Source organism: Acomys minous (genome assembly GCF_964271855.1).
Source record: "Acomys minous genome assembly, chromosome: 9".
Taxonomy (NCBI): domain Eukaryota; kingdom Metazoa; phylum Chordata; class Mammalia; order Rodentia; family Muridae; genus Acomys; species Acomys minous.
In genome coordinates, this window is record NC_140490.1 from 85399836 (window position 1) to 85415625 (window position 15790).

Here is a 15790-nt window from a genome sequence, read left to right on the forward strand (position 1 = left end):
ATCAAATTGATGGGATGAGAGTCTGTAAAGAAAGACAAAGGGTCTTTCTCTAGGTAAAGCCTTAAGAGAAAAGACTGCATGAGGAAATTAGATATGATACCTATCTTTTACTCAGCAATGGGAGTACGTATGGAGGAAACTACAGTTCTGGATGAAGTAATGTTTCATTACCAGACATTAAACATGGGGAATGAATAAGAGAGATCATGTTTTAGAATGAGTTTGACTGTGAATACCTGTATTTGTATGGATATTGGACTAGGTTGGTGTTAAGCCACTATATTTCATAAATTTTCTGGTATTGGCATGATAATAAATCCTCCAGTGGACAGCTGACAGAGGCAATTTTGTGAAATTTTGCACATGTGACAGGACTACATTAGCATATAAGCATCAACTGAGGGAGATATGATTTAGACTCGATGATATATTTAAGGATACCATTCCCCCATCATGGAAAACAGAGGACATGTTGTCCCATAATTCAATAATTGCTCTCAGTAGCATGGGCCCTTTATGACCTCACCTCTCATCTTATGAAAGTTCATAGGAAATTCACTGAAATGATTGTCAGTTGTGTTCATTGGCACAGCCTGGGAACCAAAGCTTCCCAAGAGACTATTGTCCCAGGGGCATTTATGCTACGAATGTGAATGAAGTCATGGCTCCTGAGGCTAGAGAACATGCCCTTCATAACATGTTTTCTGGCCTGTTTTGATGAAAATATTTCAGATCTCAGATCCATATCCCAAGGCCATAATTTTCTAGATGTATTCAGGGAGCATGGCACAGAACGGGCAGAAGGAAACTAGGGGATATAAATATGTCCCCTGCAGTCAGTAACAGTAATAACAGATACATAGAGCTAGTTGTGTGTGATGTTTGTCTTCATGAGGAACTGTTTTCACCTCTGCTAAGCCTTAGATTTTGGAAGACATGAGAAAACTCCATGCTATTATTATTTCCTTCTTGCTTTTGAATTTTTCTCTCATCTTGTGCAGTTTGACAGAACCCATTTGCTTTTGGAGGATAAAGATCATAGAAGACAATGATGGAGATTTACGGACAGACTGTTTTTTTCTTCTCTTCACATCCCAGATGCCTATAGAGGAAGATTTTTATAACATAGTCATTGACTTTAGGTAAGTCATTAGCTTCTTCATTGCCTCATGAATGTCATGAATTATAAATCTGCCTGTGTAGAGAAACTCTGATGTTTCCTGCCCTGTACTTCCCTCAGTAACATGAAACATTTCACCTTTGTTCATCATTATTTTTAATATTTTCAAGCGCATTTCATTGTAGTGTGGCATTTCTTATATTATATTCCAATTCACTAAGCTCTAAGGTGAGAGATTCCAGTTTCATTTTTCTGCTGTATGGATCTACTTGTGTTAAAAGTTGCTATAGCACATGGTCTCGAGATCTGACACGAAAACACAATCCACACCACTGGTATGAGTTCAGTGTGAAAACGCTGCCCCACAGTGTCTCTTCAAGTGTCAAGAGCCACGGAATTCTCCACCAGCATGTATTCCTAAAGACCTTTCCCTTTTTTCCTTTAAAAAATTTTATTGTGCATACAGTACTCTTCCTGCATGTACACCTGCAGGCCAGAAGAGGGCACCAGATCTTTTCATAGATGGTTGTGAGCCACCATGTGGTTGCTGGGAAATGAACTCAGGACCTTCTGAAGAACAGGCAATGCTCTTAACCTCTGAGCCATCTCTCCAGCACCCTCCTAAAGATCTTTATAAAGAGGTTACTTAATTTTGGTCTTTAACAATAGGGTTAATTTTCATACATAGAAAGCTGTGTAACTAGTATATATGATTACATGTAGAATATTACATCCATGTTTGTGACTATACATACACATTGATTTAACCATCTGTCCCAGTTCCTAATGTCATTCTGGAACTGACAATAAGTATGGAAAAAGGCTAGCTATGAGACACAATGTCACCACTATTTTACATTGTTTCCCTTGTGCATATGCTCAGTTATAGATCTGTGGCATGATTAATATCAGAGACATAATAAATATTCATATTAATTAATGTAAACATATAATATTAAGGAAATTTTAGGAAAACTAATATACTCCTCATGGAAAAGGAGGTATTCTCAATTTTTTTATGAGGTTCTTATAACCCAAGTGTCAGAAGTTAACATTGGTGTCTGCAGAGCATAGAAAGCACAGAAAAAGTATTGAAATTCATCAACTTTGCTGCTATATAATGTGCCTGGGCCTTATTTTTCAATGTACTGAGCTTTTCTTAGTCTCTGAGTCTCATCCTACATTTCTTTTCATTTGCCTTTCATGCGGATTTTACAGAATGTATTTTACAACTGTTAGCCATAAAGCACTTTAATTCTGATGGTTGCTTCACATGATTATTTTTCAGCTTAGGCCATCAGGCTTTGCATTTCTGTTGTCTCCTCTTTCATACTCCCTCTCATAGGCAGAATAATGAAAATTTTCATTAGTGACACTTAAAAATTATCAACACAGCCTATACTTTATTGCATTATTTATTTAAGCAAACATTTACAAATCATATAGAATTTAAGGGACTGCACATAATCAAAATATATAAGGACTATATAATGATAAACATACTTAACATTTCCATCTTTAACATTTGAATGAACATTTAATTATCATATGCATTTATTGGTAGCAGTGTAAACTTCAAGACAGATATACATTCTTTCCTGGGTAAAGCAGATGACTGACATTTCCATATGTTTGGTGTTAATTTGTATTTATTTGGTGGAAAGGAAAGTGCTGATACTTCCATATCATAGTCCATCATTGTTAGGAAGTTATGGCTGAAACTAATGTGGTGGCCATGGTAAATTATTGATTGTCTTCTCCCCATGGGTTGCTCAGCTAGCTTTCCTGTGCTAACCAACAACCACCTGCCAAGAGGTGATACTGCATAGCTTGAGCTGGGCTCTGCCCTCAGTCATCAATCAAGAAAATGTCCTCTAGATTTGCCTACAGGACTATTTCATGAAGATATTTTCTTGATTAAGACTTCTTCTTCCCTAGCTTGTGTCATGTTAACACAAAAATTAGACAGCCGAACCATGTTTCCCAGGATGGCCCAATACATCTTGCTTCAGCCTTTCTAAGAAACTTGGACTGCAAGCATGTACTCATTTCCCAGTTTCCTCTTGCTTTTTATGCTCTATGTTATCAGTTTCCAGAGACTATCAGAAATCCCAAAGGTCCTATGAATATTTTGTGTGAAAATTTGTCATAATTCTTTACATGTGCAGTCTCAAGTTGAATTTGTTTGATCATTTCGATAGTAGTCATATATATAGTATTATGTTTTATCACTTTAATGGTCGAATTAAGTTTCCAATGTGTGAAGTATGAAGTTAGAAATGAAGATTTCTGAAAGCAGCCCATTTTTATCCCGAATATCTAAAAATATATATACCTATACAAAACCAAAATAAACATTATTTTTTTTTACTTTTTTTCTCCTTTTTTAATTTATTCTTGTTACATCTCAATGGTTATCCCATCCCTTGTATCCTCCCATTCTTCCCTCCCTCCCATTTTCCCCTTATTCCCCTCCCCTATGACTGTTCCTGAGGGGAATTACCTCCCCCTGTATATGCACATAGGGTATCAAGTCTGTTCTTAGTAACCTGCTATCCTTCCTCTGAGTGCCACCAGGCCTCTCCCTCCAGGGGACATGGTCAAAGGTGAGGTACCAGAGTATGTGAAAAAGTAATATCCCACTCTCCACTCTACTGTGGAGAGTGTTCTGTCCATTATCTAGATCTGGGTAGGGGTTTAAGGTTTACCGCCTGTATTGTCCTTGGCTGGTGCCTTAGTTTGAGCGGGACCCCTGTGCCCAAATCTGCCTATCATAATGTTCTACTTGTAGGCTTCTAGGACCCTCTGGATCCTTCTACTTTGCCATTCTCCCATGCTTCTCTCATCTAGAGTCCCACTAGAATGTTCTCCCCTCTGTCTCAGTTTCCTGGTAAGTGAACCCTTTCGTGGGACATGCCCCTTGGGCTAATATGCAGATATAAGTGAGTATATACTATTTGAGTCTTTCTGCTTCTGGGTTAACTCACTCATTATGATCATTTCTAGCTCAATCCATTCATCCACAAATTTCGAGAATTCCTTGTTTTTAATAGCTGAATAGTATTCCATAGTGTATATGTACCACAGTTTCTTTATCCATTCTTCTATTGAGGGACACTTAGGCTGTTTCCATGTTCTGGCTATTATGAATAAGGCTGCTATGAATATGGTTGAGCAAATGTTCTTGTTGTGTGCTGGAGCATCTTCTGGGTATATTCCAAGGAGTGGAATAGCTGGGTCTTGAGGAAGCCCTATTCCCATTTTTTCTGATATAGCACCAGATAGATTTCCAAAGTGGTTGTACTTGTTTTCCTTCCCACCAGCAATGAAGGAGTGTTCCTCTCTCCCCACATCCTCGCCAGCATGTGGTGTCAGTTGAGTTACTGATCTTAGCCATTCTGATGGGTGTAAGATGGAATCTCAGAGTTGTTTTGATTTGCATTTCCCTGATGATTAAGGAGGTTGAGCATTTCTTGAAGTGTTTCTCAGCAATTTGATATTTCTCTGTTGAGAATTCTCTGTTTAGTTCCAAGCCCCAGTTCTCAATTGGGTTGTTTGGTTTGGTGGTGTTTAATTTCTTGAGTTCTCTATATATTTTGGATATTAGACCTTTGTCAGATGTAGGGTTGGTGAAGATTTTTCCCAGTCTGTAGGCTGTCACTTTGTTCTCTTGACAGTGTCTCCGGCCTTACAGAAGCTTCTCAGCCTCATGAGGTCCCATTTATTAATTGTTGACATTAATGTCTGGGCTGTTGGTGTTCTGTTCAGGAAGTTGTCTCCAGTGCCAATATGTTCCAGGCTCTTCCCGACTTTTTCTGCTAAGTGACTTAGTGTCTCTGGTTTTATATTGAGGTCTTTAATCCACTTGGATTTGAGTTTTGTACAAGGTGACAAATATGGGTCCAGTTGCATTTTTTTACACATAGACCTCCATTTAGACCAGCACCATTTGTTGAAGATGCTATCCCTTTTCCATCGAATGGATTTGGCTTCTTTGTCGAAAATCAAGTGACCATATGTGTGTGGATTCATATCTGGGTCTTCAATTCAATTCCACTGATCAACCAGCCTTTTGCTGTGCCAGTATCATGCTGTTTTAATTACTATTGCTTTATAGTACAGTTTGAAATCAGGTATGGAGATTCCTCCACAGCACCTTTTATTGTACAAGGTTGTTTTAGCTATTCTTGGTTTTTTGTTTTTCCATATGAAGTTCAGAATTGAACTTTCAATGTCTTTAAAAAATTGTGTAGGTATTTTGATAGGGATTGCATTGAATCTGTAGATTGCTTTTGGTAGGATGGCCATTTTTATTATGTTAATTCTCCCGATCCATGAGCAAGGAAGATCATTCCATCTTCTCATGTCATCTTCAATCTTTTTCTTCAGAGCTTTGAATTTTTTTTCAAACTTCACTTGCTTAGTTAGAGTAACTCCTAAGTACTCTATATTGCTTGTGGATAATGTGAAGGGTGTAGTTTTCCTAATTTCTTCCTCTGCAAGCTTGTCATTTGTGTATAGGAAGGCTACAGACTTTTTTGAGTTAATTTTTTATGCAACTAATTTGCTGAAGGTGTTTATCAGCTGTACGAGTTCTCTGGTGGAATTTTGAGGGTCACTTATGTAGACTATCATATCATCTGCAAATAGGGATAATTTGACTTCCTCCTTTCCCATTTGCATACACTTGATCTCCTTTTGTTGTCTTATTGCTCTGGCTAGAACTTCAAGTACTATATTGAAGAGATATGGAGAGAGTGGGCAGCCTTGCCTTGTTCCTAATTTTAGAGGAATTTCCTTGAGTATCTCACTATTTACTTTGATTTTGGCTATTGGCTTCCTATATATAGCCTTTATTATGTTGGGGAAAGTGCCTTGTATTCCCGATCTCTCTAAAACTTTAAACATGAATGGGTATTGGATTTTATCAAAAGCTTTCTCTGCATCCAAAGAGATGATCATGTGGTTTTTTATTTTCAGTTTGTTTATGTGGTGGATTACATTGATGGATTTCCATATATTAAACCATCCCTGCATGCCTGGAATGAAGCCTACTTGTTTATGATGAATGATATCTTTGATGTGCTCTTGCATTCGTTTTGCAAGTATTTTATTTAGTATTTTTGCATCGATGTTCATAAGAGAAATTGGTCTGAAATTCTCTTTCTTTGTTGAGTCTTTGTGAGGTTTAGGTATCAATGAGACTATGGCCTCATAGAATGAATTTGGTAATGTTCCATCCCTTTCTTTCTTTTGGAGTAGCTTGAAGAGTATCGGTATTAGCTCGCCCTTGAAGGTCTGGTAGAATTCTGCACTGAAACCATCTGGCCCTGGGCTTTTTTTGGTTGGGAGACTATCAATGATTACTTCAATTTCTGTAGGGGAAATGGGACCATTTAGCTTGTTTATCTCTTCTTCACTCAACTTTGGCAAGTGAAATTGATCAAGAAAATTGTCAATTTCCCTTAGATTTTCAAATTTTGTGGCAGATATGCCTTAAAAGTAGGATATTATGATTCTTTGTATGTCTTCAGTGTCTGTTGTTATGTCTCCCTTTTCATTTCTGATTTTATTGATTTCAATACTGTCTCTCTGCCTTTTACTTAGTTTGGCTAATAGTCTGTGTATCTTGTTGACTTTCTCAAAGAACCAGCTCTTGGTTTTGTTGATTCTTTTGACTGTTTTCTTAGTTTCTAATTTGTTAGTTTCAGCCCTGAGTTTGATTATTTCCAGACTTCTATTCCTTTAGGGTGTTTCTGCTTCTTTTTTTTTCTCGGGCTTCCAGTTGTGTTGTTAAGGTGTCTATGTGCGATTCTTCCAATTTCTTTTTAAAGGCACTTAGTGCTATGAATTTTCCTCTTAGCACTGCATTCAATGTATCTCACAAATTTGGGTCCATTGTTCCTTCATTTTCATTGAATTTCAGATCTCCTTTTTTTCTTTCTTTATTTCTTCCCTGAGCCAGGTGTCATTTAGCAGAGAGTTGTTTAGTTTCCACATATGCGTAGGCTTTTTGTTATTTCTGGTGTTGTTGAATTGCAGCCTAAACCCATGATGATCTGATAGGATACAAGGTATTATTTCAATCCTCTTGTATCTGTTGAGGCTTTCTTTGTGAACTATGAAGTGATCAATTTTGGAGAAGGTTCCATGGGGTGCAGAGAAGAAGGTATATTCTTTCTTGTTTGGGTGGAAGGTTCTATAGATATCTGTTAGATCCATTTGACCCATGGCATTAGTTAATGATGTTATTTCTCGGTTTAGTTTCTTGTTCAATGACTTGTCCTTCAGTGAGAGTGGGGTGTTGAAGTCTCCCACTATTATTGTGTGGGGATTGATGTATGGTTTAAGCCTTTTTAGCAGATCTTTTACAAATGTGGGTGCCCTTGTATTGGGAGCATAGATGTTCAGAATTGTGATGTCATCTTGGTTGACTCTACTTTTGATGAGTATGAAGTGTCCATCCTCATCCCTTTTGATTAATGTTGGTTGAAAGTCTATTTTGTTCGATATTAAAATGGCTACGCCTTCTTTCTTCTTGTGACCATTTGCTTGGAATATTTTTTTCCAACCTTTTATCCTGAGGTAATGCCTATCATTATGGGTGAGATGTGTTTCTTGAATGCAGAAGAATGTTGGATCCTGTTTATGTACCCATTCAGTTAGTCTGTGTCTTTTTATTGGAGAATTGAGACCATTGATGTAGAGAGATATTAACGACGAGTTACTGTTGAGAGTCTTAATTTTGATGTTGGTTACAGTCGGGCGTTTGTGTAGTTGTGTTTTTGCCATGGTATAGTTATCTATTTCCTGAGTAGTTTTTGTTGTATCTTGACCATTTGGGATGGAGTTTTCCTTCTAGTACCTTCTGTAAAGCTGGATTTGTGGATAGGTACTGTTTGAATTTGTTTTTGTCATGGAATATTTTGTTTTCTCCATCAATGTTTATTGATAGTTTTGCTGGGTAAAGTAGTCTGGCCTGGCATATGTGGTCTCTTAGGGTTTGCAGGATCTCTGTCCAGGCCCTTCTGTCTTTGATGGTCTCTGCTGAGAAGTTGGGTGTAATTCTGATAGGTTTGCCATTAAATGTTATTTGGCCCTTTTCCCTTGCAGCTTTTAATATTTTTCTTTGTTCTGTATGTTTTGTGTTTTGATTATTATGTGACGGGCAGTTTTTCTTTTCTGGTCCATTCTATTTGGTGTTCTGTATGCCTCTTGTATGTTTATAGGCATCCCTTTCTTTATATTGGGGAAATTTTCTTCTATGATTTTGTTGAGAAGAGTTTCTGGGCCTTGGAGTCTGATATCTTGTCTTTCTTCAATGCCTATTATCCTCAGATTTCTTCTTTTCATGGTGTCCTTAATTTCTTGGATGTTTTGTGTCAGGAGTTTTCCAGATTTGGCATTTTCTTTAATGGTTGCTTCAAGATCTGTTATTGTATCTTTTAGACTTGAGAATCGTTCTTCCATCTCTTGAATTCTGTTAGAAAAGCTCAGCACTGTGTCAATCGCCTTCTTCTCTGAGGCCTCACGTTCTCGTTTTTCTTCTGTCTGTGTGTTTATCATTGAATCCATTTTCATCTTCATATCTTGAACAGATTTTTTTATTTCTTTCATTTGGTTGTTTATATTTTCCTGAAAATTCTCCAGTTCCACTCTATGTGCTTCTTTTATGTCTTGCACATGCTTGGCTGTGTCTTTCTGCATCTGATTTCGAATTTTATTTGTTTCCTCCATTATCATCCTCAATACGAAGGATTTGAGGTCATTTTCTTGTGTTTCCGTTGTATTTGAGTTCTCTGGGTTGTTTTCTTTGTGATAGCTGGGAACTGGAGATGCCATGTTGTTTTGAGTTTTTTTGCGTATGCTTTTACGCTGTTCTTTAGAAATCTTGCCGTCTGTTTTTGTTGGGTAACTTCCAGAGTTGGGTGGAGGGAGTCTGATGATAGATTCACTTGTTTTCTCACGATTTCCGTAGGCTTTAATTTCTGATACTTCACTGGTGTGGATGTCAGGAGGTTAGCCCTGTCGTTTTGGGCTCTCACAGCCAGTGATCCTCAGCTCCCCTTTGCTGTGGGTCCTGCAATCATTCTGAGTCTCTGAATGAGCGTTGAATCAGGCCAAGGTATCCACAGCCTTTTGGGTTCCCTGCCAAGTCCAGCCAGGGATACTGGGCCGGAACCACGCGTCGAGCTCAGCTAGTTTCTCGGGGCCTGAACCGTCTGCTACAGCAGGAGAACTGCGACTGCACTGAGCAAGCGCCTAGGGTGGAACTGAGCGTTCCGCCCAGCTTGTGTCCCAGCAGGGAAACCGCGACTGCGCCATGCAAGCACCTAGGGTGGAACTGAGTGCTCCGCCCAGCTTGTGTCACAGCAGGAAAACTGCGTCTGTGCTGAGCAAGTGCCTAGGGTGGAACTGAGCACTCTGCCCCTCTTCTGTCACAGCAGGAAAACTGCAGCTGCACTGAGCTGGAGCCTAGGGTGGACTTGAGCACTCAGCCCAGCCTGTGTCACAGCATGGGAGCTGTGCCTCAGACAGAATTGCTTGCTGAGCTGAGCCAGCTTTTCCATGGCACAGCTCACTGAGCAAACCCAGGACTCTGGGGCTGAACTCTCTGCTGAGTCTAGTTTGGGTCTCAAGGCACCACGCAACCCAAATCCTGTCCAGAGTCCCCTCTCCTGCAGCAACTCCCACTGTCCACCACACCAATCGCCTCCACTGGAAGGCTCTGAGCTGCAAAACTCAGCCACCGCCGCTGGTGCTGCTGGTGACACTGCTGTCTCTGCCGCTGCTGCTCTGATCCAAGAAAGTCCGCGCTCCCCCCGTGTGTAGGGGCAAGCAGGTCCTCCTCACCCTGGTCCCTCCGAACTGTGGAGCACTTCTGCTGCTGTGGTGTGGGGACCTTGGTGTTCCTGGCTCAGAAATCTGTGCAATTACCTGAATTGTTCACCGGAGCTTTCACACGTTCCACACTGCTCTCCGCGTCTTGGATCTCCCCAATAAACATTATTGTATCCATTAGCCTAATTCAACATAGTCTCACTCAAAGGCAACAAAGAAAATATATGGTGGATTACTTCCAGCTGACTTGAGGGAATAAAAAGACAAGACAGACTTGAAACTACTCAACACACAGATATATGATCATAGGCCATGTACAATGTTGGTTGATGGCAGACTAGAGATGTGATGATCTCTGCAGTACAGCCTGGTTGTGCACCAAGAAAGGGCATGTAGGGTTGTTTGAGTATATTCTACATGCATAATGATGGAATTGCCTAAAGATGCACTTCTCAGAACCTATTCTCTTCATGAAGTACTTGAGGGTTTACTAGAAAGAGAATTACTCATTAGAAAGGGGTGTAAATACCTTCTGGAATGATCATAGTGCTTCTACTGCTATTGTGAATTAGGAAATATGTAGAAACCAAAGAGAACAAGTGTAAATCATGGAGTCTCATCCTACAGAAATGAGAATTAATAGAACTTTAGTAGATTTTCCTTACTTTTTTTGTTTTGCTTTATTTTTATTTTTGTTTGTTTCTTTGGTTTTCCACGTAACTTTCTGCAGATTTGTGCTTATTATTCTTTTAAACATTATTCTCTCATACAGTACATTCTGACTGCAACCTCTCCTCCTTTCTCAATTTTGACCAGTGCTCCTCCACCTCCCATTTTCTCACAGATCCACTGATCCTACATTTCTTCAGAAAAGAACAGACTTCCCAGTGATACTAACTGAACATGGCAAAAAAGGATGCAAAAAAAATTAGGTACAAACCTTTATACCAACGGTCAATGAGGCATCCCTGTTGGAAAAAGTGGGTCACAAGAGTAGGGAGAGACACCCCTACTCCTACTGGTTGGAATCCTACAAACATTCCAAGTTAACCACAGGATGTATGCAGAGGACCTAACAGAAACCAATGTTTCTTTTTTCCTGTGACTTCCAGATGTGCCATTAAGTTGCTTGTACGTGATTTAATCTCTTTTTGAAGGCATTTAGTGCAATGTTTTCTAACTCAGATATCGCTGGGTAGAGATTTTTTTCAGTTTTCAAGTGCATGTAAGCTTTTTGTTATTCCTATTGTTGTTGAGGTGCAGCTTAAGTCCTTGGTAGTATGATGGGATTCAAGGTATTATTTCAATCTTCTTGTATGTATTGATACTTGCTTTATGACCTACTAGAAGGTCAATTTTGGAGAAGATTTTGTGAGGTCCTGGAAAGAAGGTATAATCTTTTGTGTTTGGTTGAAAAAAGTGTGTGGATATTTGTTAGGTGCATTTTATTCATAACTTTGGTTAGTGCCATTATTTCTCTCCTTAACATCAGTTTCCTTGATCTATCGTTTGTAGAGAGTGGGTTGTTGAAGTCTCCCACTATCAATGTGTGGTGTAAACTTTATTAAAGTATCTTCTACAAATGTAAGTGCCTTTGCTTGGGGCATAGATGTTCAGAATTGTGATGTTATCATGATTGAGTGTTCCTTTGATGAGTATGAAGTGTCTTTCATTATCTATTTTATTTAATTTTGGTTGAAAGTACATCAGTTTTATGAGATATTTGAATGGCTACTCCAGATTGCTTCTCATGTTTGTTTGCTTCAAAGACTTTCCTCTACCTATTTATTCTCAAGTAATGCCTAACTTTGTGGCTGAGTTGTGTTTCTTGGATGCCTCAGCAGGTTGAGTCCTGTTTTGTATCCATTCTGTTAGCCTGTCATTTTATTGAAGATTTATGACCATTGATTTTGAGAGAGATTAATGGCCAGAGACTGTTAGGTGCTTTTATTATGATATTGGTTGTGATATTGTGTTTGTGTGCTTGTCTAGTTTATTTTGCTAAAGTGAAGTTATCTATTTCCTGTATCTTCCTGAGTGTAGTTAGTGTCCTTTGGTTGGAGTTTTCCTTCTAGTGTCTTCTGTAGGGCTGCATCTGTGGATAGGTATTCTTTAATTTTGTTTTGTGATAAAATATATAGTTTTCTCCCTCTGTGGTGATTGAAAGTTTTTTTTTACATATAGTAGTCTGCTCTCATCTTTGCTCTCCCAAGGTTTACAAGACATCTGTCCAGACCATTCTGCCTTTTGTAGTCTCTGTTGAAAAGTTGGGTGTGATGAAGTATAACCTCCATCAGACCGGCATGTGGTCAAGCATGTAGGACAACTTTTGTGATGGATAATTTATACTGAAGGTTCTAGCTCACTAGGCCCTGCCACCAGAGGCAGGTGGTCCTGGATTGTATAAGAAGTCAGACCCAGTAACACATGGGACATAAGTCAATAGTAGGCACTCCTTTATGATGTCTACTCCTGCCTTCCATTTGTACCTTGGCTTCTCTTCATGATCACCTATAAGCTGTAAGATGAAATAACTATGTTCATTCCCATGTTGATTTCTTTCAGTGCTTTATAAGACCTACAGAAAACAAAACAGGACAGTGATGAAAAATAAAATAAAAGAAAGTTAGGGACTTCCTAAAACATGGTTTTGTCTTCAGCTGTTCATATAATAAAGAGATAATTATAAGGTTATTGTTTGAGGTGCTATTTATTACTTATATGATACAGAAATGGTATTAGCAAATAAATATTAATAAAAAAGAAAAGCTGGGCGTGATTATGGTACGCTCACCATTGTATGTTACTTGGACTTTTTTTTCCCTTGGCCACTTTTAATATTTTTCTTTTTTCTGTACATTTAGTGTTTTGACTACTATGTGGCAATAGGTTTTACTTTTATGGTAACTCTATTTCTTGTTCTGTAGGCCTCTTGTATTTTTATAGGCTTCTCTTTCTTTAAATCGGGGTAATTTTCTTAAATGCTTTTGTTGAAAATATTTTCTAGGTCTTGGATCCTGGCATCTTCTCATTCCTCAATTTCTATTATTCATAGGTTTCATATTTTCATGGTGTTTTTTTTTTGGATGTTTTGTGTTAGGAAATGTTTAGATTTACCATTTTCTTTGATGGTTGTATCAGAATCTCCCATGGTATCATCTACACCTGGCATTCTTTCTTCCATCTCTCGTATTCTGGTGTTAATGCTTACCTCTGCAGTCCCTGTTTTCTTTGCTAAGTTCTGTTGTCTCAGGCTTTCCTCAGTTTGTGCTTTTAATATTGGTTCCATTTTCATCTTCAGATAGCAAACCATTTTAAAATTTCCTTCACCTGATTGTTTGCCTTTTCCTGAATTTCTTTCAGTGACTTCTTCGTTTCCTTTCTATAGGGCTCTGTCATTGCTCTCTAAGGGCCCCAATCTGTTTGGCTGTATCTTCCTATATTTGTTTGTGGATTTTGTTTCTTCCAATATCTTTTTCATTAGGAAAGATTTGAGGTCATTTTCTTGCGTTTCAGATGTATTAGAGTTTCCAGGGCTGTTTTATGTGATGGTCTTTAGTCATCTTGGTGTCTCTGGTGTTGGTGTTAGTTTCTGGTGTCCCTCACCAGCCTTTGAGAGCAGCTGGTAGTTGGAAGGGTACAGTTTGAAACCCCTAACATGTGCAGATCATGGAACTCCTCAGGTGTATCATGTGAGTGACCAGTGATCAGACCTGGGAACTTTCTGTGGACCAGCTGGGTGACCTGAGGTCAGATCTAACTGTGTTCCACACTGTGGTGTCTCCTCTCAGCATGGAGACACAGCATGGGTATTTTGTAGCCTATAGTTCATTCTGAGACACTGAGTGCAGCTGCTGTGTGCCATAACAGGCATGTGGCTAGTCCTTGAAGCCTTTGCCCATGACTGCATGGAACTGGGAACTTTTTGTGGATTGGCAAGGTGACTTGCTGTCAGGTTCACTTGTGTTCCAGACAGTAGGGTTTCCTCTGGGCTAGAAGACGCAGGTACTGGTATTTGTGTGCCTCACAGTTCCCTCTGAGACCAAGAGCTCAGTAGCTATATACCCCACAAGGTATGTGGTTTGTCTTTGGAGCACTGGCCTGTGCCTGCAGGGCCCCAGAAAATTTTCTGTGGACTAGCTAGGTGGCATGAGGCCGGACCCATGCATGCTCCAACTAGTGTAGACCCATCTCCCCTGCACATCACCACTACCTGTGTTTGTAGACAATATTCAGTCCTTAGGTTGCTCTGGTGTCACTGCTGTACTGAATAAACATGGTTTGTGTTCAGTGCTGCTATCTTGGATTCCCCCCTATGTTGAGGTTTTTAATCTACTTGGACTTTAGTTTTGTGCAGAGTGATAAATATGAATCTATTTGCATTTTTATACACGTAGATATCCAGTTAGACCAATACCATTTTTTGAATATGCTATCTCTTCCCATTGTGCGGTTTTGGTTTCTTTGTCAAAAATCAAGTGTCCAGAGATGTGTGGGTTTATTTCTGGATCTTCAATTCAATTCCATTGATCAACCAGCCTATTTATATGCAAGTACCATGCTGTTTTTATTAGTTATGCTCTATAGTAGACCCTGAGATCAAGGATAGAGACTCCTTTGGAAGCTCTTTTACTGTACATGATTATTTTAGCTATTCTGCATTTTTTGTTTTTCTCTATGAAGTTTATAATTGACCTTTAAAGGACTTTAAAGAATTGTTTAAGTATTTTGGTACAGATTTCATTTAATATTAGTTGCTTTTGGTAAGATGACCATTTTTTTCTTTCCACCTTTTAAATCTAGCTTTGTATATTTGTATTCTTTTTAATTATTATTATTATTATTTATTCATATTACATCCAGATTTTAATCCCCTCATTCTTATCTTCCCATTCCCACCCTCTATCCCTTTTTCATTCTATTCCTTTTCCCATGATCTCTGACAGGTAGGGTCCTCCTCCTTCACTGTCTGACCACAGCCTATCAGGTCTCATCTGAATAGACTCCATCCCATTCCTTTGTGTTCTGGTAGGACCTCTCATCTAAGGGGCAGTGATCTAATTGACGGCACTAGTGTTTTTGTCAGAGGCAGTTCCCTGCTCCCTATCCGCATTTGGAGAATGAGCTGTCCATTGGCTAAATCTAATCAGTGGGTCTATGTTCTCTGATTGTCATGACCTTGGTTGGTTCAGTTTGTGTGGGGATCCTGGTTCCAGAATTTCCAGCCTTGACTGTCTCCTTGTGGATCACCTGTCTTTCCATCCCTAGTCTTTCAATTCCCCAACAGGAGACAACTTCCTGAGCACAACACTAAGAGCCAAAGCTCAAAGATGAACAATTAATCACTTGATTTATTTCCAAAGTGATTGTACAAGTTTACACTCCACAAGCAATGGAGGAGTCTTCTCTTCTCCACATCCTCACCAACATTTGCTGTCACTGGAGTTTTTGATCTTAGCTATTCTGACAGGTGTAACATGGACTCTCAGAGTTGTTTTGATTTGCATTTCATTAACGACTAAGAATTTTGAACCCTTCCTTAAGTGCTTCACTGCCTTTCAAGATTCCTCTGTTGAAAGTTCTCTGTAGCTCTGTACCACATTTTAAGTGGACTATTTGGTTTATTGCTGTTTAGTTTCTTGAATTCTTTATATATTTTGGATATCAAGCCTTTGTCAGATATTGGGTTGGTGAAGCTCTTTTCCAAATCTGTGGGTTGTGGTTTTGTTCTACTGACAGTGTTCTTTGCATCATGAAGCCTTTCAGTTTCATGAGGTTCTGTGAAACCTCATGAACTGTGGATCATAGCACCTGATGTGTTGGTATCTT

At 39.0% G+C, this 15790-nt stretch overlaps 1 protein-coding gene across 1 annotated transcript in view; it reads left to right on the plus strand.

Annotated features, from left to right (window-relative positions):
- Window positions 1-15790, plus strand: part of LOC311605916 (vomeronasal type-2 receptor 116-like) — a gene marked incomplete at its 3' end in the record, with an annotated part of 64908 nt that overhangs the window by 16886 nt on the left and 32232 nt on the right. Inside the window, exon 2 of the mRNA XM_084796753.1 lies at window positions 1002-1142. Within this exon, the coding sequence (XP_084652879.1) occupies window positions 1002-1142 (141 nt within the window). The remainder of the gene's footprint in view (window positions 1-1001; window positions 1143-15790) is intronic.